This window comes from Dufourea novaeangliae, unplaced genomic scaffold (genome assembly GCF_001272555.1).
Source record: "Dufourea novaeangliae isolate 0120121106 unplaced genomic scaffold, ASM127255v1 scaffold306, whole genome shotgun sequence".
NCBI classification, from domain to species: Eukaryota; Metazoa; Arthropoda; class Insecta; order Hymenoptera; family Halictidae; genus Dufourea; species Dufourea novaeangliae.
In genome coordinates this window covers 101,201-126,343 of record NW_015374178.1, presented here as the reverse complement: position 1 = coordinate 126,343, position 25,143 = coordinate 101,201, and the positions used below count along the sequence as shown (strand labels likewise).

Below are 25,143 nucleotides of genomic sequence, written 5' to 3'. Positions count from 1 at the left end.
GATACTTTCCCTCCGTCCAACATCTTCGTATCAGAAGTTTCAATAATATTTGCCTGCAAGGTACAGTCAGACGTGGGAAAATTTTCAGTGCCAGTTAACTTCGAACACTCATCGAGGATTTAACGTATTACGAATAACTCTTTTGTTTCTTATATTAGTGATCGTGCATTTCTAATGTTTAAATCGGCTCATTTGCGACATTGGAAGGAAACTTAGAAAACACGTTCGTATCTAATTCACGAAAATCAATTCGTAACATTCAAACTAACAACAAAATTACAGAACAGACCCAGGTTCACGCGATCCCGAAACACCAAATCATACCTAGCGAGCGATGTTCCCCAATTAGAAGGAGTTCCTCGTCGCCATTCCCACTATTAATGACTCAATTTTACACGAGTATCACACGAACCAATTGCCTGTTGCGTAATACCCATCCCGCTGGTAAGTCCTGCACACACAGTCTTGGAAGGCTTCCTCCGGGCTGGTGAACATTAACGTTATCTATGTTCCGCACCTAACCGTCGATCATCGACCGGTGATCACAGAAAGCCCAACGAGCCCGTGCACATAAACTAGCCGGAGCTGTAGGGCTCATGTGGTGGCCAACCATAATTTTCTCACATAAATACGTCCTGGGCTAGGCTAAAACGGGAACCAGCTCGGGTCAGTCGAGGGCCCAGCGCGACGCACGCGAACTCCATAATTCACAATGGCGTTGCTCGCGCGACTGTGAGAGAAGGGTCTATCCAGCGAGCCAGTCGTATCTCAATTCTCGCGTTTTATATATATATATATATATATATAGTATGTAACTATCAGCGTGTGCCAGGTAACGAGAAAATCCTCGAGATGATTGGATACCATCGGAACATCTGATTCCGTGGCACGTGCGCGATTATCATCCTGGCCATAACTGCGTCCGACCGGGACAGCTCGTAATCGAGATTTATGGGAAACGAATTTCCTTGGCGGGTAAACATCGACAGTGATATCTTGATGGAATGGCTCGTGGAGATGGGCGAGGACTTATTTTCGTGTGATGATATCGGGCTGTTACGTACGTCGATTTTGTCTGCCAGCTTTGCGTCAGGTGAAAGTAGGGGATCTCGTTTGTATCGAAATGCTTTACTTGTTAGACGTTTTTTTTAACGCTTGTTCACTGTTCGATAAGATGTTGCATTAATATTTCTTGAATTATACTGGGTCTGAGGTAAGGTCGAATTAAGGAAATCTACGCTACTTGAATCAATTAGAGGATCGCTACCGTGTATGGGCCTATTGTTCCACTTGATCTGAAGAAAATGAACGCTTTCAGGTCAAAAATGTATATTCTTCACCATGATCGTTTGAACCTAAAACTTCCGTGTCTCGATAACTTCAACAGGCTTCCCCGCCGTTGCATTAACACCGCCGATACTTGTTTCCGCGCACGTTCCTGATAAACGACTTCTGCGTTCGAAGTTTCTAAAGAGGGAAAACGTACCCTCGCCGCGGGATTAAAATTTTTAATATAACCCTTTGAGAGGAGACGAGGCGCATCACCGAATGGCCCCGATAAAAACCTCTCGGCGGTGTGGCCGAAGGAGAAAAAGGAGGAAAGAAACGAATTTAATGAAACACGAGAAACCGCCGAACAAAATCGTGTACTTGTAATGCAAATACGTCTTGGACCGGTCCCGGGAGGGGCCGAAAAATGAAAAGCCTCGAAACAGCACGGGAGTACGAAATCGACCGTTCCCATCGTTCTTCCGTTAATCCGATTTCGAATTCTTCGACGGCTCCGAATCAAACTCCCCTCGCCTGTTCCCCTGCTAGCTTGCTTAAAAAATCCTAATTCCTTTCTTTTAATTACCTCGGGGACTCGGTTGATCGTCAAACCGAGGGCACGCGTTGAATCCTTATTAAATGAAATCCGAAACGGCGGAAGTATTGGAATCGACTCTTGTCGCTGTGGTTAATTAACAGTTCTCCGGTAAATTTGGTGTTTGTCGTTTTATATCAAGATTCTTCGTTTAGTTTGTATTTTAGAATGAAATACTCGTTCGATAAGTCGATAAAAAAAAATATATTCAACGAGATATTTCATGTTTTGTCCAAAGACAGCCTTTCAAGGGGACTCTAACAATAACACAGTTGGATATCACGGCTTCGCAGAAAGGACTCTCGGCTACTTCTATGGCGTTTAAACGAAGCAACTGTAAGACATCCGACGAAGTCGCCAGTCGGTTTGTCAAGGAGGGCGTGTCCGTCTCGGAATCCCTGTAACACCTATTCTACCTGTGCTTCCGATTCAAAGCCTGAGCTTTGCCGTATGAATACATGCATTAAGGTTGGATGCCGGGGTTAGACGCACAGTCGACATTGTCGGTGAGATACTGTATCTGGATTTCCGGAAAGAGGACCCTGTCCGCCATTAAATTCACTTCAGACGTGATATCGTTAGCATTTTCTTTTCGAGGGGGAGACTCGTCTCGTATGGTGTTGAACATCGAAATTGATTTTGTGGAGACGATTTTTTACCGAGACCATGGTGCGATCTGTCAGTTTTTTTTAGTATCTGTTTCGAGTAAACATTTTTATCAACATTCTGTATATCGAAGCAACCTGTTTTTCTTGTTTGTTCTTTTGTTCGCCACAAATGAATTTTAGTATCGCGTTCTGCGTGGCGTCGTCGGTTGTTATCTATAAGCAAGAGACACCTGTGTCTTAATTAAAGTTGGCTGTACCAACGCGACTAACTTATGTCTACCTCGGTTTAGGTTCTTGAATACGGCTACTGATTCCCGCGCCTTTCATCGTACAACTTTGATTTATTTATACTTGGAACGGAACGTCGCCTCGGATTCAAATTTCGGTACCGTAGGCAAGACGAAGTTTTAATTAGCCTCGAAGCTTCGCGTCATTCATTAACATTCACCGGGTAGATAGTAACTCGTGTCAATTTTATAAAACTGAAGATTAAAAATGAATAATACAGAACGAAGAACCAGTTACGAGCCTCGTCGAATAACATTTCTCAGGAGAAAAATTTATCAAATTAGCACACGTGACGGGCGAGTGTTAATTGTTAATACGAACAAAACTCTTATTCTAGGTAATACAGACACTATTATCTTTATTAACCAAAAAGTAGTAACTGGAACGATTCATTCCTTTCCTGTGACGCAGCATCTTCATACCTCGGAAGCGAGTATCCTCTTTAAGAATCCGGTTGGGTAGCGCGACGGGGTAGTTCTCCTTGGTCTTTACTATGTAAAACAGCCTCTATTCCCTTTTGTCCATCGGTCGGGTCACCCCTTCGGTGTTAAAGTTCTGGCCGACACGTCCACGGCTCCCGTGAACTGTAAACGGACAAGAGTTTATCGTTTTCCGGTCCGTTCGATATTTATGTAGTATCTAAAAAGGTGTATTCCCCCGGATCCACGGAATCTTTTCACATTTTCATGTACCGTGCCTTTGAATCTTCCTTCCACCCTCGGCGTTCTCGTACTTTTCGCCTCGTTCGCGACATTTGAGAAATGCCCCCGGACCTTTTGTTCCATTTCACTGGATCTCATGCCGTGATTTATGCGTTCTGCAAATATTCTGTGATGGAAATTAATTATAAATACAAGCTTTAAGGCTTTAAGCTTTGGAAAACCAAATTATGTAAAAGCTTTCGGATGAAATAATATCCGATATATTAGCCTTTTGATTTATTCAACGTGTTGATGTTATATGGGATAAACAGTGAAAAATTTGAAAAAAGTTATCGTAATCAACTACAACTATTTTCTGTATTTTTATTTCTGCCATGCACTTTTTTTACCAGAACTGCATTTGATAAAATATAATGGATTACTTATTGGTACGCTTAATAGATTAAAATACTCACCGTAATACTCAGATATTTACTGTAATACTTCTTACATTTTTGAAGCACTGCAACGCGGTCCGTGTATGTGAATCCCTATTTCTCACAGAACCCGAATCCACGGTATCATTTACATTTTTCTACTAAAACGAACACCCACGATATCCTCGTCGCTTACCATAAATCGCGGCAACGTTCATCACCGTGCTCCCACGCGAGAATCCTCAAGAAATCAATATCCTTAATAGATTTCCAACCCGAAAACAATTTTTAACGTATTTTCCGTAGGATTCACTTCCACGCTGGCACGCTCGTGACCAACCTGTTTCCTTGAACGTCGCCGCCGGCCGCGGATATAAACACGTCCCCGGAGGATTTATAGCCCGGAGGCACCGAGGTCCCGAGTATTTCGCGACGACGACAGCATGAACGTAATCACGTTGAAGACAGTTCACTTGGCCAAGCTTTTTCGGCGCCCTTATAAATGGGCCGCTATAAACGTTCCCCGGGTGTGACGTCTCGCCGCCACGAAACGCAGCCGGGGCAGGACGACGGTTGGCGGCTAGGGAGGCTGCACCATTAGCTTCCAGGTGTTCGATATCCCAAGCCACACGACGTCGTCGTTTCACCCCCCTCACCCCTCAGTTTCCACGCGATCATGCTCCAGATCATCCCCCCTGTCTGCACCCCCGAATGGCGGTATAAGTTTCGCTATCCTATCGACGATACAACGGAGATAGCGGCGTAAACAACGGAAAGGGAAACGAAGAGACGGAGTGTAATCCCCACCCTCCTCTCGTATAATCCCCAAGAGTTCTTGGAAATCGCGGTTAATGGGGTTTCTAAACTTCCACGCGGCATGCATCGCGACAGCCATGGAAACCCGCCTTATTCCCGTCCGAGGCGAGTTGGAACGTTCCTCTAATTTGCAGTGAGGTTGCCTGGGAATTAATGAGATCGTTGGATCATGGTTCGATTATCGAGGGTAGTCCGTTTGAAATTGGACCACCTGTTAAAGAATCGTGGTGTCTGGGGCGATGATAAATGATTCGTTGCGTCTGAATCGCAGAGGCAGAGTCTACGAGGGGTGTTTCCAATGTTTTCGGAATTGTGTTATAAATTGTTTCCGTTTAACTGTATGCACTTGTCCCAGCGCGAAACTAGTTCTTTTAGGCTATGAGAAAGTATTGCTTGGGTGTCTTTTCGTTATGTCGTTTTAATCCTGAAATCGTCCATCACACAGAGATTTTTTTCAATTTTTTTTTTCAACTTAATATTATTTCTTTTCTATTGTAATAAAAATTAAACGACTTAAAACGAAATCATTTTTGCTGAAGTTTCAGTGGAATCGAGTGTACAGTATTGTTGCAAAAAATTTTTCAAAAACATCTTCTCCTGTCATCGTTAAAATGGCGTGGTTCTTTAATACGTCCGGTGAACGCGGCCATTTTTAATCGCAATTTCGATGGTATCATGTGTGAGAACGGATCGGGCAAAGTTCCCCCATGGTAACCTAATTAATGGTAACTTAATTAATAGCGCAGTATTCAATGTGCTCGGACTGTCTTGTGGAACAATGTGTGTCTGGATGCGAATCGATATTTCGAAGTACCCAAGGCAGCTTGTACGTCTTCCCGTTATGCGCTGGCAAGATTAAGAACGCCCCGTCGCGTATTACGAAACGTTCCGCATAAATAAAGCTTCGTGTATGAACCATAAGAATAGCGACCAGCCTTATGAGTCAGCGGAATTATGTCACTTGGATGATGTATTACTTTCCTCGTGAATCTATTTATTAAATACATATTAAAATACACTGCCAGACAGTATTTGATAAACATTAAACAGAAACATTTCATTTGGGTTAGTTTTGACACGTTCACTGCGAATTCATATTCGATAAGTGTCCCAATACACACGAGCGCGGGGGTGTATCTAATTCAGGGAGAAATTTTAATCGGCAAACTGGCAAGATCTTTCGTGGGCGTGTTTTCTCGACGGATGAAACAGTTCGGTGCATCCGTGCTGCATGAACATGCACTCCTCCATTCTGTAATTGCATTTTTCCTCGTGAGCCTCCGCGCGTCTACGCTTCGGTCTCACCCTGCACCCGTGTTCGGCCCATCTGCAAGGGACCTGCTCGTCCGGATCGTGCTCGGTCTCTGACTCGCTAGAATCATCGTCGTCTTGATGATATTTTCCGTAGTTACATTTCTCTTGATGTATCAGCTTCCTACGTCTGGGCATGTTCACCATACAACCGTGTCTTCGGAATTTACATTCCACCAGCTCCTCCGGATCCCCGTGTTCTTCGCTCGTGACCGTTATCTCCTCCAACGCCTCGGTAATATCGTGCACCGCCTCGAAACGTTCCTTATAGTTGCAGTAATTCTCATGAATCGGGACCCTCCAGGGAGACGTCCTTACTTTACAGCCGACGATTCGGTGCTTGCACTCGACCAACTCGTCGTGCGCGTGAGCCACATCGGTGGGAAGGTGTTCTTCCTCGAGGTGCGGTCGAAATTGACATCTGCGGTGCACAGACACGTTTTGTATTAGGTTGTTGCACATAAAATGATCGTTTTATTGCTACCGTTTGATATTATATTGAACATTAGACAAATTTTGTTAGGCGAAGTGAAATTGAGTAGGCTCTATACATGGTTTTCATTGAAATAGGGGAGAGTGGGTAGGTTTGGGTCAGTTTTCAATTAATTTGTAGTAGTGATTAAAGTGAAAGAGAGGTACGGTTTAAATCTGATGAATTGAAATTAGTAAGGTCTTACCATCGATGTTCTATCATGATTTCATTTTATTATTTCAGCGGAATCTTTAAAAATATAAGAAGAAAAAATCTCAGTACATAAAAGTTTCGAAGAATTTGCTTCGCCTTACCGAGATACGTGTAGATCTATCAAGTGCTCCGGTACCTTCACCCAACATCCTAGATGAGCGTACGAGCAGGATTTAAGTTCCTGGTCGTCAGACGGGGCGGGCGGATACCAGTTCCTCTCGTGGTTCAGAAAATCCTCCATTACAGGTGCGCTCGGATACTGTTCGTGGAATTTTGGCGGAAGTAGATGAGGCAAGAAATGGGTGGGCGGTGGTGGCGAGTAAGAGGAACCAGCGTGCGCGGAGGGCATTTCCATGTCTAATGGCGACGTACAGGTCGGACAAGCGTAATAGTACGGTTTGCAACGGTAACATATCGTGTGACCGTTGGTGCAAGTGTATCTGAGCGCAAATTCCATTTCCATGAGACAAATCGGACATACGCCTTCGCTTTTAAATCTCTCGTGTAGGTTCGGGTATAAAGAATCCATTATCTGGGGAAAGAAATAATCCCAGTATACAGGGGGATTGAAAAAACATATTCAAATTCAAATTTGTGATTCGAAGAGTTTAAGCGTGGATGTTTGTGGAAATTCAAATTTTTGTACGTTGATTTGTAAAAACAAAATAAATGGACATTCGTTATCTTCGACAAAGGTTCTATAATATTAAGAAACTTTTGATTGTATTGTATCACGGTTCATTAATCTTAATGTTACATTAAAAATTATATTCCATAATAATATTACATAGCATTCCGCTTATGACAATGAATTTACATAAACATTCGCAATCTATTTATGACATTATGCCGCAGCGGGACGGTGCGTTGAATTATTTGGCGTATCAGTTATCAATGTAACAGAACTTGTCAAAATTGTCTTCGCCAAGGCCAGTCTTAAAGCTGTTAAGAACAATGCGAAACGTACGTTCCAGTTGCGTCAGATAAGAATAACGTTTAGTCAGTTGGCTGGTTATCAAACCGGATGACTTGAACAATCAGAACGGACTTTAGTCATCTTTCGATTAGATATTTCGATTAAATATAAGGTGTCTCAGAACAAAATGATTTCTTTGAATTTAGTACAGTATACAGGGTGCTACTTTTAACTCGAGCACATCAATTATTTCCGCTACTATTGAAAGTAAAACAAAATGACTAAATAGGATGTAGAGTAGATCCTCGATAAGTGTTCGAAGGCTCCACGGCATTGACAATGAGAGGTCCTCAGGCGTAACGCTGACTTTTTAACGAGCTTTAGCACAGTGATAGAGCATGACATTCTGAAGCCAATGATTGTTGTTTCAGTCTCATATGGTACTAGTACGTAGTACCAGCACAGCGCATAGCCAACTCTACCGCGGGAGCTCAGCCGACAGTCTCGTGGTCTGATTGGTCGAGGTTTTTCGTTAATATCTCTCTAACAAAACTTCGGAGAACTTTTTCGCTAAGGAAAAAGTTGTTTCAAATCACCCCAGGAATCACCCCTTTCAAGGACTTATACATATTTTGAGACACTCTGTACATACATATATATATATATATATGTATACGAGACACAAGCGGATTACAATCGATCGTGCCTGAATTTACTCACTCGACTTCGTTGTTTCGGTCCTTGCAGCGTCGCCCGGTGCGAAACTGAAATTACGAACAGCCCGAACCGTGTGGGTAGGGTGGTAGGGCGAGAAAGAATGAAAGATAAAACAAAAAAGAATAGCCGTCGCGGCACGTATCACTCCGTAACTATGGGTACTGTGCGTGTGTCATCGTCGAACTGTCAGCGGGTCCCTTATTTGCCAAGACCGATAGCGCGCGACTTTATCTGATAAAGCCCACGTGACGCGAGAAACCATTCTCTCGCGCCTCGTGTCGAGTCGTCTACGGTTGGACCCCGCGATGTTCCTCCTCCTGGTCGCGGGAAATGAAATCGGCGGAGGGGAAATCGCTCGTCGTCGTTTTCACGTTTACTATGCATACTGCGACGACGGTAGGTAACCGACGCATTTATTACGACGGCGTGTTCCATCGCTGGGAACGACTGAAAAGATTGGTGATTTCACAGGAATTTTTCCTTTCGTTTTTGTTTCGTCGCTCATGGGTGGAATTAAATATGAATTTGCTGGGCGTCGCCATTTTCTCGATTGTACTATTCAGGACACCCAGTATACACCAGATGATTATCGTAACCTTAAATGGAGGTGTTTATCGATATTCATGGATAATGTTGTCCCCGCCGGAACTTTTAATTCCGCGTTCGATACGATAAAGTAGCCACGGCGTAACGTCGAACGTCGTGACGTGTGACGGATTTCTGTTTCCACTTTGATTACTTGACCGTTCCCCCGGTGACAGTTAATTATGAATGAAAAATTGTTACCCTCGCCGAAGCGTGACCCCTCGGCTACCGCAGGTGCTCGTTACGCAGCATCCATTTTGGTCCCTCCGATGGTCAGTATTGATAATCTTCGCGTGAAATCTGGGATTATGTTTCACGGCACCGATCCTTGGTCCCCTGTTGCTTCGAATATTTCAGCGACGGGGATCGGTTACAGTTTCGAAACGTCGAGTGCTGCTTTGAAATTAAAATCCTTTGTGTGAATAATTTTATCTGTCACTGTATTTTTTTTCTCAATATAGTAATACAAAATTGTGTAAAGACGCATTAGCACAGTTAGTTCTTTTGTAATAAGTATATTAAAAGAGGTGAAGGGAGTGTAATAGTAAAAAGCATATTATTTGAGAACTTGCGAAAAAATAGTGCGAAGTTATGAAAATGATTAATATGTATTCTGTTAGCCGATAAACTTAATACCGAGTGCGTAGCCTTCGACGTTTTGGGCGTTAACTTAAAATTATCTTAACGATTTCAAACACATTTATCGTTTCACCATAAAATGTACAACGAGATAGTAGGTTCGTTAGTATTTTAAATGTTCGTTAGTATGTACAATGGTTCTCTCTCATTAATGCCACTTTGAGCTCATTAATCTGCTCGTTTTCCATTTGCACACGAAACGAGTATTGATTAGGCTGGCCTGTTATTACACTCGCAACTTTAATTGCACCAGACTGTGAAATATATTCGATTATTACTCTGACTATCAATGTTATCGATTTCCTGTTTCAAATACTAAAATATTTTAAAATCACCTGCTCTGTTACTGTAAACCTTTGCACCACGTAAGAACAATGCGATACGTAGTCAGTATACAATATTTACTTCATTATTTCAGTAGTTTCTATAGGATTAAGGGAGTTGAAAATCCTATCATTTGTTCAGTATTCACCGAATATGGAATAAAACTGGAATTTCATGTTTAACACTCGCGTGGACCCTAACAGATCAATTATAACGGATGCAAGTGGCAGGGAGCTCGAACAATTCTTTCTGAACTAATGCGGTGATTTCCATGCTGTCTCGAACTTTCGCCGTTAATTCGAGGCCCGTAATGAAAGCGCCTCTCTCCTTGCCCACCCTGCACACGCTGCGCGGAAACCAAATACGCGCGTATGATATTCTACACCCCCGTCCTGCCCTCATAACGACCATCCCTCATTTGAATCCCTACGCGAACGTCACATCAAAGATATCCGAGGCGGGCCATCGTCGACAACGGGGGTAATACCCACTGACCATAAGTCACTTATGTAAATCCGCGAGATGGAAACATGCGTCGCGACGCGGTGTTGCTGGACGTCCACGACGAAACAAATTGAATTTAATATTCAACGTTTCCACGTCCAACGGTCATCGTTGCCGGCGGCCGTCGTAACATCGATATTGTGCGATTAATGGTAATTTTTTCATTCAGAACGTCAAAGTTTTATTCATGAAAAAATTAGAAGCAACGATAGAAGCGGAAAAAATCCTTTGGATGTTGTTGGTTAGGCAGTTTATTCATAAAAAAGGTGAAAGCAACGATAGAAGCAGGAAGAATAATCACTGGTGTCCATGTCATAGGCCACCCTCTTGTAAGTCGATACCTGTACAGTATACTGATTCGTACTGACAAGCCTCTGTAAATTATAGCAAGTATTTTTATTTATTATTATTCGTTATTTTCCTTCCGTCCTTTTAGCATACAGGACAAAATTAAATCAGACAAATTGATCTTCCAATCAACTAGCAATTTTTTATCCTTTCACAAAAATGAATGGAAACAGTTTCAGTTAAATGCAGAATTTTCTTTATGTGTAACTTCACAACGTTTATTTGTTATTTCAAGTAAAATAGGCTAGGATGACAATAATTCGGTAGGTGGCAGTAAATGGGTCTCTCACCCTATGTAATATTTATTCTACTCCTCTGTTTGACTATGCCACGTATCATCTCCCGATACACAGCGTCACAATGTGATATATCGTCGTCAGACAGTGAAAAACGGACACGTTTCTTAGGTTCCCGATATTTCAGACGCGTTATCTGAATCGCTTAGCCGCTAGGGGGAACCGACCTTCTTAGTTCTACGCGCGGGACACCGTTCCCGCGATAATTCGTCGCGTCTTATTCTTTTGAGTCATTGTCTCGTGTTTTAATGGGTCAATGAAACGGGGGCCACGGTGGGGTAGGGCTTCTTATAAAACACCTTAATGAGATGCTTCTCCCTTTCTGCCATTGAATTCGCCACGGAATGTTTGAGTGCGAAAAGAAAAGGAGTCGAGGAGCGGAGCAGACCAAATAACCTCGTGATTGCGGCTCGATAGGGGAAGAGACTAATTTATTCGCGTTTGCTGCTTCTTTCACCTTATCGAGGTATACTATTCGCAAATTTCTGAATTTACAGCACATGATCACTTTAATCACCCTGCATAGCAAAGCTCCGATCAAAGCTGTGCGTACAGCTGAATTTAAATGAACATCGATTAACTGGAAATAATTCCATTCGCTACAAAGTTCTGAGTAGTACAATATTCGTTTTCATTCTATTCACAAGATGGAATTGTTCACAGAAGTGCTGTAGTATCGATGACATTCAACGGAAATCTCGCTTTCGTTGGTCCATCAGCGAACAACATAGAGGCCGTTCAATCGGATCGTAAGCGAACGCGATAACTGATTACTTCTTTACAATAAAACGGCCACGTAGGGGATGGAAGATCGATTACGTCTCGGGTAAGGAGAGCCCTGAGAATACGCACGAATCAATCACGCAGCTAGTTGGCGGATTAAGCTTCACAATGCCCTTCTATATCACCTGTATCGATCAGGAACGAACGACGGAACAACGGAAATTCCCTGCACGACCGATTCGAATAAGCAATCCCGGATAAACGAGACTGCGTGTCAACAAATCACACACCGATCACGTTCGACGATGTAACCATTGATCGTGACGCGTTTCCATAAATAAACGATCGATGGTAGCACGATAGTGTTATGCTAAAAAAAAAAAAAAAAAAACGAACGACACCGAGATTTATCTGGTTCACGAGGGAAATTTAATTGTTTCAATAATCGATCGATCTATTCGGCTTACGGTGCAGAATCGGGCTTAATCATGTATTCGGGATCTTCTGAGACGGTCACGTTCGATGTTATCTTCGGGTCTACCGGTCGACATGTGGGTGGTGTGGTTGTAAGACCGTTGGAGATGAGTTTGTTAACTGTTGCCAAATATATACAGCGTGTCTCAGAAAGCACAAGTCGAAACTTCAAACTGTTATATCTCATCATGGAAATATCTGACAAAAAAATGTTAGTACTGTACGGTTAAAAATGAAGGTACTACTTTTTCTCAACATTTAATTCCACTGTATTCAGCATTCTCGTATGCAAAGTAAACGCATAAACTCTGGAATCATCATTTTCACTTTTCCCTTCTAGCAATCTCGATCTGTCAGGAAACATATCATCGTGCTCGCGAGCTTTCATGCACGCTCGACCTGCATCGGGACGTATAATTGCGCTAATATCCGACAATGGTCGATTCTTCTCCCGTCTTTGCGCGTCTAGAAGCCTCGCGTACTATATCCCCGCTCCCACAGTCGAAAACAATTCTCCCCCAGTCGTCGATGGAAAAGCTTTTCCGGTGCGCGAGCACGCGGGCGAGTCGAGGGTTGCGCGGGCGGGGTGGTCCTTGCAATATGTCGCATAATTCGACCATTCCTCATACCATTTCGTTTCAGCGAAACGCTTCGAAGGGAACAAACTTCGAAACATGTGTACGCGTGCACGCGCGCTTTGCCGTTTCATAAATACGCGAAGTAGGCGGCCCCGTCGCCCGTCGTCGTTTGCTTTTCAAAGACAAAGTCGCGAAACGCAAACCGATCCAGGAAATATCGGGATTGTATAGGATTTTATTTCACGACCGAGAGGGGGAAAGATTGTCGGGACCGTAGGAACACACACGGTGTCCCTGTTTGTGACGTATCGGAAGAAATATCCATGGAATCATCGTTGAATTCCTTCCCCTCTAGCCTGCCACTGTTTTTTCTTCGAGCAGACATTTTTGTTAATGTACGTACGGATGGGTTTGTTAGATGGGGTAATAATTCGCTACGTTCTTCTTACTATTTTTTTTCTTTCTTTCCCAACTTGTTTGCTCACCTTTTATTTTTCATTTTCACAAAAATGAAAAATGTAAACAAAATTGTTTTTTATGTATACAACAATGATAAATACAAAAACCAAGTTTTGTGACGTATCGGAAGAAATATCCATGGAATCATCGTTGAATTCCTTCCCCTCTAGCCTGCCGTTTTTTCATTGTTTTTTATGTATACAATAATGATAAATAAAAAACCAAATGTCGTCGAATAGAAATAGGGCATACCCGGGGGTTTATGCAACACTTGGGTAAATGTTCAAATAATTTAGAATTATTTTGTTACAACTATAGCATGAACGTAACATTTATAACAGTAAAAAAAAAATACGAAATGAGTAGAAACTGGTACACGAGTAAAAATTGGGTCCTTTACCTTAGTGGATTTCTTCTTGGCACACCTAATATGGCAGACATGAGTCGACATGTGAAGTTTCCTGGCTAGAAGAAACTAGAAGAAGTCGATTCACGTCTTTTGCCCGCAGTGTACTAAATTTTCCATCCCACGAGAATGCCTGGTTACCAGATTTATTTTCTGTTTTGCTTTAAAAGACACCGTGTAAGCCGCTTTTCCACGGTGCCGCCAGCATGGAAATATGTAAAATTATTCCCGCGAATGTCATGCGTAGCACGGCTTTTTCTTCCGTGTTCCTTCGAAACCTTCGTCAAATATTTGTGACGTCGACACACACATATGGACGCAAAAGTTTCGTATAGCTGTGCAAGTTGCACGGCCACGGACAATGTTCACACGGCAGACAACATTATCATGCGGCCGAACACAAAAGGTGTCTTTGTGAAGGCAAGGTGAAATTGCCGTTGAAAAAGCGTGTCGAGTGCTTCTGAACTGGGGGCATAGAAAGCTGGAGAAAGGAACCGTGGAAAGGCGGTAATTCTCCAGGAAAGTTTCCGTCTTTCCAGGTCGAGCCGCGGTAATTTGGAAGGTACGAAACTGTTGACCCCGTGTATCGCCGCTGAAGACGAACGCCCGGGGTATCTTGTCACTCGCGACATCCTCGCGACCGAACAACGTTCACACTTGTCATCGTGGTTTTGCCACTGTGCGACAGGTAGTGGTGGATAATCGAACCGTTGAAACGTATTTAACGTAATTAATGTCCAATTGTGAATATTTTCGTCGAAAGCATTGTTTTCTAATGTCCATAAAAATAGAGTAAAGTTACGGCCCCCAAAGATAGAATAGGACAAACAGGTAGGGAGTTAGAAAATGGCGGAACGATCGTGTAAACGGCGTTCATAGAGGAATTTCATCCGAGCTTAAAGATATTTCCATTGAATCGGAAATGCAGTTGTTCAACAACGGGCGTCTCGTTACAGGCCGGCGCGACACGCTTCGAATCAGAAAATGTCACCGCACGCGAGATTGGATAGGTTGTCGTTCCACTAGGTGAACGAAGTTAATTGCCGCGAATTGCAATTTCTCGTGCGATGCGCGTTTGACATGCCACTCGCCTTTCCCGTTTCTCGTTTGCTCCGCGGAGATTCGTCGTTCGTATATCCCTCGCGCGGCATTCCGCGGTGAATAAGGGAAGAAGAAGAAGAAAAAAAAAGGAGGCCGATTTTTATCCGAAATTAATGATTTCGGAGCCTTTAGAGACCGGCGTAACTGATACTCTTCCCCTTAAATGCGGAACATATTGACACCAACTAGACAAACCAATATAAAAAATTACATGTGGATAATGAACAGGAGCAGGCTGTACATTATGATTGTGTAATAAACCATTTTAGGAACATGGATTTTTATCAGTAAAATCCGTAACATAACATGAAATAAAATACTGGAGGAGATATAAACATGTATGTACTATAATCTTTCTGACGTGTATAAAGGTAATTAAGAACAAGTGTAAAATATTTTTGAAGAAAACATGTGATTCCAACATAAATCCTACACTGTTTCGAAAGGATTAAAGTATTAGTAATATTTAGTTAGTAATTTATGAAATAAAAAGTAGTTATTAGTTAATAGTTAGTAAATACGAAATTTTTATCTAACACTTTCATGTACTATTTGAGAATTCTCCTAAAAGATCCGATTTGACAATAAAGATCCACAATGCAATAATTAAAACTCTCAATGATACTCAATCTCCAAAACATTTTCTTTCCATAAACATCCGTAGTCTACCAGGTTACTGCCAATAAGCATTCGAACTTTCCCGCGCGAATTCAAACTCAGCCTCGTCTCCCGCCCGTCAGGGAGCGCGTCGTACGCGGGGCGCGAGTTGAGCAATCGATTGCGATATATCGCAACAGCCCACGTCGTCGAGGGGTTAGACGCTTGCGTACTGTCGGTTGCCTCGGGATTGGTCGGCGATGATGTCATGCAGTCACCCCTAAGTCTCTGATATCATCTGCGGGCTTTTCTGCAGTCCACACCGATCACTCGAGCGGCATAGCCGCGTCTTCGGAGATTTTACACCTGTGGTGTGTCCAAGAGAACAGAAGAGACTGTTGTGCGCCGTGGGGCCGGCGGCAGCCGTGCACCAGATCATCGTCTCCGTCTTCCCGTCCCGTCCTACCCGCGAAAGGTGAGTCCATTACAACAAGATATCAACCGCCGTGTTCGTGCACGCGACAGCTTAACGACCCCGCGACGACGTTCTGCCAACCACACACGTACAGTCACGTTCTGCTCCGTGAGTACGTGTCTCTCTGTGAGTGTAAACATACGTTGGCGTCTACATATTCCTGACAAACTAATTTCGTCTGTGGGAATTCGACACTGCACGTGTGTAACTACCGATTTTTCCTATGGTCATCCTTTTGTCGGAAATTCGGATTCATTTTTCTTTGGCCTCGACACAGAGGTACCGGGCGTGTAGGAAATGTTATGGGAGGAAACGATGTTGTATGTAATGTGCATTGATTATTAAGTGTATGATGGGTCGTGAAAACTGTAAAAGAGGTTGTTTCGGTATTGACCTAACTGGTGATGTTAAACATCCGGTGTCTCCAAGCTGTTCTCGTAGTGAGGCTTTAGGAACACGTGGGTCTGTTGGCTTGTCGTGCGTCTGTTGTTCATGTCGATTCGTGAGACCGGATACTTTGATACTGGGTCGGTGTTAGGTGAAGGGATTTGGTAGCTTATTGGTATCGTTAAGTTGTGTTTAGTTCGTGCTCTTAAGAGATTGTTTGTGGGTCGTAATTAGTTGGTGTCAGATGAAGGACTTATGTTTTGGAGTCGCGTAATAGGTGCGAGGGGTTTTACTAAATATTTGTGAGAAGTAATGGGTAGATTTTTAAAATTATGGAAATTTAACAAAAGTTAACCTTCTCTCAGAAAGAGTAAGATCCTCCAATATTTCTCGACATTTTTTAAAGCTTTTTAATGTCGACTCATAAAGCAATTAACAACATATTTTTTTGGTTGACGTGAATGTATATAATTATTTTAGAAAGTGTATGCAACGATTATATTTTAATGTCAATAGATTTATAACAAGAGTTTATTACGTTCTTTATTGTCGTATTTTGTAAATGTAAAATTCCATTAGTTTCTCTGTTTTCTTGGTTGTCCTTTCTCTGCGAATAACCTGCTCCTTTTGTTTATGACGTCTTGTTGTGCTTTTCAGTAGCTGAGGCAACTTTTATACTTTTTAAAATGTCACAGGATAGAAGTTAATGAATTAATTCAGGAAGATACGAAATTTGTGTAGTTTTCTATTCTTCCTGCAATGTTTTCATCTAAATTAATTAAAAATGCTTTGAATATCCTTTACCACACAAACCTACAGGATTTATTTTTAGTATATTGGAAACACGTGTTCCTGAATCGAAACAAATTCAATTTTTTCCGTTAAATGACAGGTGCAAAAAGTTGTAAGTCTTCTTTCCTTATGCCATTACATAAACTGTTTCAATGGTTTTATGTTCTAGAGTCTTACTTATATACTAATACTCCAGCAATATAGTATTAAAGACATATTCTGTCTTTCATATCTGTCAGTTAGCTCAGTATTTTTTCTTTTCTTTAAACAACAATCAAATTATATTCTCAGAAGTTGTCAAATGAATGTTTCCAATCTATATAAAAATATAGAAAAAACCGCGTGACCTTACTTAAAACAAAAATGTTAATCATAAAGGTCAAAATAGGTGATTTAGAATCAATTTTTTCACCTGTTATTAGTCTTATAGTTTTTATTAGTTTCAAGAGTCACAATACAATTTTTAATCCCTTTACCTGTTATTATTAAGTGACGCAAACTTTCCCAAGTCATCTAATTATATTTATCGTTGTATTTACGAGAATAAGGTACACGGTTTATTCGCATTCCACTATTGAAACAAAGAAATATTTATTCCCTCTCTACCAGCACTTTAATCACCACGAAAGCAAATTTTTCGTCGTAAAAAACCTGTTCCCAACGATTCGAGTGTCATCGTTTCTATTTACCGCAATTTCCTCTCATTAACGCGGCCTAAAATCTCACGAGGACACTTCTGTCTCTCGTTAACGACGCACCGGTTCCTCCCATTCTCCCTTTAAGCTCTCTTATCGACCGTTAAAAATCGAAACGTGCGTGAATCCGCGATAGACGACACAGGGGACCCCCCACATTCGTCGTCTGTAAAAAAAAGCCATTTAACAATGTCTGTTGTAAAACACGTAGGACATGGAACAAGATATGATTCTTATTTGTTTAATATTATTCTCTAGGAGACATTCTTTAGACTTTCAGAATTATTTAAATAACACCGCAGTAACTCCTCTCATTTGAAAAGCAAATAAAGTCACGTTAGAGACGTATGTTGATAAAAAAAGGATTGCTTTGTAACACCTAATATTTAACTCTCATTTTAATCCAACAGGCTGTTATCGCGAGTCTACTGTACACACACAAATATCCCCGTGTTTTATGATTCTTTGTTAAAACTGAAACAGTACAGATCTAAGTGACAATTAATACATTATTCCATGCTATTATACACACCAAAAAATCGTAATAAGCAAACAACTTGTAAACTAGCCATCAGACCAGTGTAAGATTTTTTTCCACGAGACCCCACGTTGTTTATTGCCCGGTTTAACTGTTTTGTGGCTTACGTGAACAGCGCTAATTGATCGGTCAACCGATATAAAATAGCGACTCAAACGCTGAAGTGCTGGTTTAACTGTTTTGTGGCTTACGTGAACAGCGCCAATTGATCGGTCAACCGATATAAAATAGCAACTCAAACGCTGAAGTGAATCGGTAGGTATATACAGGTGAATAATATATGTCGGGCTCGTGAGCGTTGTTTTTGGCGACAGGACAACGCGACTCGCTGTGGGAATACCGGTACCGTTCCGCTGGCCGTCGCTTAGAACGGGACATGTTTATAGCACCGCGTGCGTGGCTTTTGGGGGGTTGAACAGGGCGAGAAGAAAAACGCAGAGAAAATATAGGTATATATACAATATATAGGTAACGTCGCAAGAATATACCCGCTGAGAGGATCAAACCCGGCCGGAATGGGTCCCCTGTGTTTTGGGAGCACCGGTTCGAACTGTTTTGCCACCGGCAACTTACGAGACAGAAACCGTTCTATACAGGGTGTCCCATAAATTTAATATGCAGAAATAAGCCTAATATATAGAATGAGGTATTGTTGTTTTTGACTGAATCGTATTTCGAATTTATTGTGGAACGTACATCTGAGCACCGTTTAGATTCAATACAGAAAAATTTCTGCGTTGATGGTGGAAATATGAGAACTCGGGGGCGGCTATATGAAAAAAGTTATGTACAAAATATCAGAAGAATATTTTCGATGAGAGGCTTCACCCCGTCGAGTGTAGTGGGCCCTTTGCATTTCAAGAATACCAGTTTCGGTATTGCCAGTCTCTCCCTTGAACCTTTACGCGCTTTCCCTTTGCACGCGCTACCCACTCTTCGGCCACCCCTACCCCCAAACGTCTCGGGCTTTTTCTCTTTAATTTCGTTTGCCGTCGAACTTTTGAGCGGGTCGAGGCTTTTGAAACTTTCCGATAGGAGAACGTAAATACATTGTTGGAAGATCATGGTGTTTCTACTTACAGGCGAGGGATTAAAATATTACAGACTTGTTTTAATACCACCCACTGTCGATTTGTGTATTGGAAAAACTAAGTATTTATCAATATTGTCAACTAAGGAAGAAAATTAACTTTATATTATATATTTTAACCATCGGAAATCACCAATTCGTATCGTCACAATAAACGCACGTCGAAATTCTGCTTATCGATATCACGGTCCTGTTCGTTAAATCGACAGGCTCGTTCCGCGTAATTCATCCAAACTCGTGGCTATCGCAGCCCAGCAAGGATACACATACACACATATACACATAAAACACACACACACTCCAGGAAATAATTACGCCATTAGGGGGTAGAAATGAAAGCGATGGAGGAACGAGAACCGGCTGTTCCAGGCGTAGGATGGGGCGAGAACGAGGCGGCGCATTAAGCGTTATCCGTCGTATCCGATCGAGGATCCTATAGGGGGTGAGATACCAAAGAAAAAACGGTACGCGAGAAGAAACCTGGCCGGGGAAGACGCAGTCGAGAACAATCAGCAACGCAAACAACGAGGCGCCGCGAGTACGTTTTTCTTTCGTCGATCAGCGTCGCCTTTCCGTCCGCCTCGTGGAACCACCCTCCATCTCCCTTTCTTCCATCCCCGTCCACCCATCCCGCACTGCGGACTGCTCCGCGGAAACTTCGAAGATTCGTCAAACCTCGCCACGAACGCCACGGGAGAGAAGTTCGACTTGGATACCGTCCAACTTCGTCTCTCGCTGCTGGGATCGTCGTCGAGTGTCCCTCTCGCGTTTCTCTGGATAGACACAGACCGTGGAACGAACAGAGATCGAGGCCGGATGGTAAACCGTGATCGATGAGTTGCCGAGACGCTACCGTTTCGATAAGATTGAGACTCACGTCGATGGTTGCGTCATCGTTCTCATGATTGGAGCACGGATGTGTATAGGGGACGATTCGTGATCGGAAAGTTTCTACAGGATTTTTCCGGTAGAGGATTTGATTAACTAATTGGCCGAGAACGGGGTGTCAGGGATGAATGGTTTCGGACGGGATTTTTGGCTGGATGCGGTGTTGTTCACGATGGAATTGTTGGTGGAGGGGCCGTTACTTTTGGAAATGTGATTTCTGGCGAAAGGAGGTCCTCTGAAATGGGCTGGGTTTAATGTACGAGGGAATTTTTGCCCGCGGTGCTATCCCGAGGGAAGATTTTGGTGGTTGCTATCTGTTGCGAATGGGTACTCGAATATGGTCTTTCGCGCATTGGGATTGGTTACTGGGAGATCGATGAGCGTTTTGTCGGAGTAATCGTTTACTTTATTTTCTTCTTTAATCGTCACAGATACGAGGATTGAAAATGAACTAAAATTACGTTTTAGCAAATTTTGAAAAGATTTTTATTTCATTCTTAACTCAACATAGGTTATGAAAGTAGGAAGTTTTAAATATCCACTGTCTATCAGTGATTACGTTTTGTCATTCGGGTCGTTAATTTGACAGGACTTTTTCAAAAGTGAAAAGAAACAGTGATTTGTAGTCATATAATGTACATACATAATGAGAATTCAATTAGCATGAAAGTAATTCGAGCATTTATGAATAGGGATCGATAATACAAACACCACAGAACGTTATACAATGGGTCAATTATACATATTATATCGAATCTCTTGTGCATAAAATTCAGACTCGATAAAACCTATCCAGAAGATTTAATTTATTATCGATGAATGCTGATACACTGATTTATATTCAAACTGAAATTAAAGTTTCATAAGGGAAATCGATTGTGCATTTCCAGCGCGATCATTCATATGCAAATACGGGTAAAAATTTGCACTGTGTAGCGTCCGCGTGAAGTTACGAAAGTTTCTTCAGTAGATACAGACATCGTGTGGTCAGACACGGTTGCATTCTACGGTAACGTTCAACGCTCCTATTTTCATTTGATTTTTTTTATCTTTTAATTTATCGTATACGTCAAACATATCGTAATCGACTAATTTGTTTAAATGGCTGTGTTGTAAAATTAATTTAACAGTGACCCATTTGTGTCATATCAGAAGAACCTTTTAACCTACCAAAATTGATATTCTGACAAGAAACTTTGAATAGAAATTGATATTCTTATAGAAAGATTTGGTTTTATTTGAATATATAATAAATAATGTTCGATAGTTATTTACATCGATGCAGTTTTATTTGTATTCCGAATAATGAATAGAAATCGTTTTATTGATTTTCACACGGGCGAGAATGAGTCACAGTGTCTCCCGAATGCAGGTGCATAAAATAGGCACGAGGGTGTTAGATCGAAGTCTTATAGGGGGTGTCCCTGATCCAGATTGATGTTCCGCTAGGACATCCTTAACGTACCGTGTAATTTGGTCCTTTTTCATTTCGAAACGGTTTAAATCGATCACTCGTCGATCCCGCATCTGTTCCACATCGGTAATTTATTTTCCATTTTGATTTCCATTCATCTTTCACGCGTATAGAATGCTCGAACAACTTGTACCGAGCTCCGTTTTCGAGACATTTTTCTCAGGTCGCGAAAAGACACTAAAATCGTCGGAGTGAAAGCTCCCGACGACGTCGCCCCGTATTTTTTCATGGAAATCCCGGCCATAATGTCGCTACGAATTTTCTTAATCTCGTTTCCATTCATCGTCGACCGGTTAATATTAACGGCACCGACGCGATAGCATGAATATTCACGGCTGAGGGGGATGGTACCCTCTCTCGACGTAATCAAGTTTTCGGCCGTTTCTTTCCTCCGCGTGGCCCCCGGCTCCATAATTAGCAGGCGAGCGTGCGAGACTTCCACGCGACGCGTTCCTCATCGGGTGGCCGCGCGCGAAATTCACGCGAACGTGTACCTGACGGCGAGCCGTTACGCTGTCGTCTCGTCGTTTTTCCTAATGAAACGCAAACGCGCACCTCGCCGTCCACTGTGTTTGCCCCGTGAAATTGTAATTTTACCCCGGCCCCCAAACCCCCTGCCATCTTTTGTCCCTTCGTGTCAACGTCTCCTGGTGACGTTTCCACGAGTACTTTCTCTCTTTCCCCATGGGGGTTTTGTCTTCTTCTTCTTCTTCTTCTTCTTCTTTCTGCCTCGGTTGTGCCTCGTAACAATATTTTTTATCGTGTCATTCCTTGCTTTCATTTTACTACGAGACTCCTGTCGTCTGTATCTCCGTATTCCAGGGGGAGGCTCATTTATCGCCAACAGTCGAAGTTTCTTGACTTGGACGGTGTGAGAAACTGGCCAAAGACAGATTGTACGATAACATAAAATTCATCACGAAAGTTGTCGTTACAGTTATTTTTTCTGTAGGTTTACTTTTAAATTGATATGATACTGGTATATGGGTCATTTGAAGGACACTAGATGGAGTTTGAACATGACTGTCGCCGATTTTTTTTTTTTAATTTTTTGGTAGAAAATTAGATACCTATGAGAAAAGCATTTTGGTAAATCTTTAATGTCCTGCGGGACATTTTTCCTGATGTACAGTAGTTTGATTTTCGCCTAGCAGAGGTACATAAAAAAAATCATAATTTTGGTTATAATCGGTCGATTAGGGTAATTCTTATTGCGTTAGTTAGGTTTAGTAATTGTACACCTATTCTGAACACATTTGGTAGCTAAAATGTCAGGCAAATATTTTGAATCAATTAATGAACCACTTTGTGCTGCACTTAACAATATGAAAAATTCGATTTTCTCATGTTTTTTTTCCCATTATCGTATCCCTGAATCATCGGAAAAAAATTCGAAATTTCTCGCCACCCTCCAGTTTCCATTCGTTCCAGCAATATTTCTCCATCGCTCAACATTTTCTTTTATTCTGCTTCTCGTTCGTTTAATTTCGTTCACCGGGCTCCTCTCTCGCGTTCATGTGCCACGAGCGAGCGCACGCGAGGAACGCGGCCTCGGGGAAACGGGAAACGCACCGCAAACACTTTTACCAGGAACGCATCGAATCGGCCGTGAAATTGATGGCTCCGTCAGAATTTATCTACGGGATCCTACGTACGTTCCCGAAATGTTCCGGACGCGAACTTATTCCGCGTATTCTTATCATGCTTACCCACCCTGCTCGACGGCAAGCGTAGCGAGAAGTTTTAATTAAAGTAATTTTACACCTTCGCGGTGGGATGTTCCTGCGCGCGTGTCGAGTTTCCTGGGCTCTTTTCTGCTACATTAACGTCTGTTTATTCACGTATTTGAAAGAAAGAAGCGGTAGCAAGTGCTGGTAGCTAATTACTTAATATCAGCCATTATCTTCTAATGGAACATCTACCAATGAGGTTTTATCTTATATAGTCAATTTATTATTTAATAATTGGATATTTCTATTTTTCTTCATCCTTCAACAAGACATCCATGTCACCAGTTAAGGGTTATGTCAAGCGCCAATCTTTTGCAACCCCCACATCATTCAACGTAACATATTAAAGGATATTCCAATCTCTGTTACACTTCGTGAGGTCAATTTTACGATGCGTACCAGGTTCTTGGAGGAGAATCGGGGCGGTAATGTGCGATACGTGGAGGTTTAGTCGAGGGTGTAAACCACGGAGAACACCGTAGGCAGTCGAGACACCGGGCGCGAGGGTTAAAGGGTAGAAAAAAAGAGCGACGGCGGAAGGTTGGCTCGGCACGCAGCAGGCTGCACTTATAAATCGCTTAATCGCTGTTTTTCACGGATCAGGAACTTCAGAAAAACTTTATCCTTTTCCTACCCCTCCTGCCCTCCCAGTTACGCTCCTTCGTTTCGCCTTTCCAGCGGCCACTTGGTCGCGTCGAGAATGCTTGATGCGCGAGCGAGAGGCGATCCGCGCTTTCGGTGACGTTCCGCCGATTCCTAAGGCCCTGGTTGCTCTTTTTCTTTACGCTCGGAAAACCGTGACACCTCTAAAGTCGGAGGCTCTAACCTTGTCGATCTGAACCGCGCGCGCATTGCGGAAAATCACGGGGTGAATGTTACCAGCATTTTTATACTGCTATAGGGTCTTGGATCTATTAAATTTCATTGATATTTTTATTTTATCCCTACGTTGCACATTCGTGTATTCTATAAAACGCTCACTGCATCTTTTTGGTATATTCTATAACATTTGTTTTCCATAAAATCAAGAAGCATTTGAAGGCGAGCTCAACGATATAGGATACTATAACCTTACTCTATGTTTTTTTCACTTTCATTTACTCCCTTGAATAGTATCACTTTCCTCTTTGACATTTTTTCCTACCTTGAATCCTAGCAGAGATATTTCGGTGTTCTGTTTCGCATGAAACATCCAGTATACAGTGAAAGAAAGTAATCGCGGAAACGTCTGTTCCACGTATCGCCCGGAGCGACGAGAACTGGGATTCCGGCAGATTTCTATCGATTCCATACGATTTCAGCGACTCCTGCGTTGGATAACGGCTGGGTGGTTTGGCTTTTGGTTTCACGCGGAGTAATGATCACACGATGACGGCTGTCAATATGTTACCGCGCCACCACCTGACGTTTGCATTTCCCGGCTGCTTGATTACGCGCCACGCTCGCGTTGGCAACCAGACGATTGGATCGTGTAACTTTACAACAATACGAGCACAGAGTGTAAATATCGAAACAATAAGGAACCTCGAAAACCAATTATGCAATGATGATTTAGTAAATATGGTAGATTGAAAGTAATGGTGCAAAAATTCTCAATATAATTAGTAGACATATTTATGTAATAATATCAATATAAACAAATATAAAAATATCGATTTTTTAGTAGAATTTTTGTGCTGAACCAGCAAAATTTGACACTACTTTAGGATCACCCTGTAAGCATAGCCTCGAATGATTCTTGCCGCAAGTGCAATAAG

General features: G+C 42.2%; 1 protein-coding gene across 1 annotated transcript; it reads right to left on the bottom strand.

Annotated features, from left to right (window-relative positions):
• Positions 1-5,640: 5,640 nt before the first annotated feature.
• Positions 5,641-7,179, bottom strand: LOC107192113. Its single transcript, XM_015581309.1, has 2 exons — positions 6,752-7,179; positions 5,641-6,386 (listed from the first exon to the last, which is right to left on the bottom strand). Exons 1-2 carry the CDS (start codon positions 7,177-7,179, stop codon positions 5,810-5,812), a joined length of 1,005 nt encoding a protein of 334 aa, XP_015436795.1. The 3' UTR covers positions 5,641-5,809.
• Positions 7,180-25,143: the final 17,964 nt, after the last annotated feature.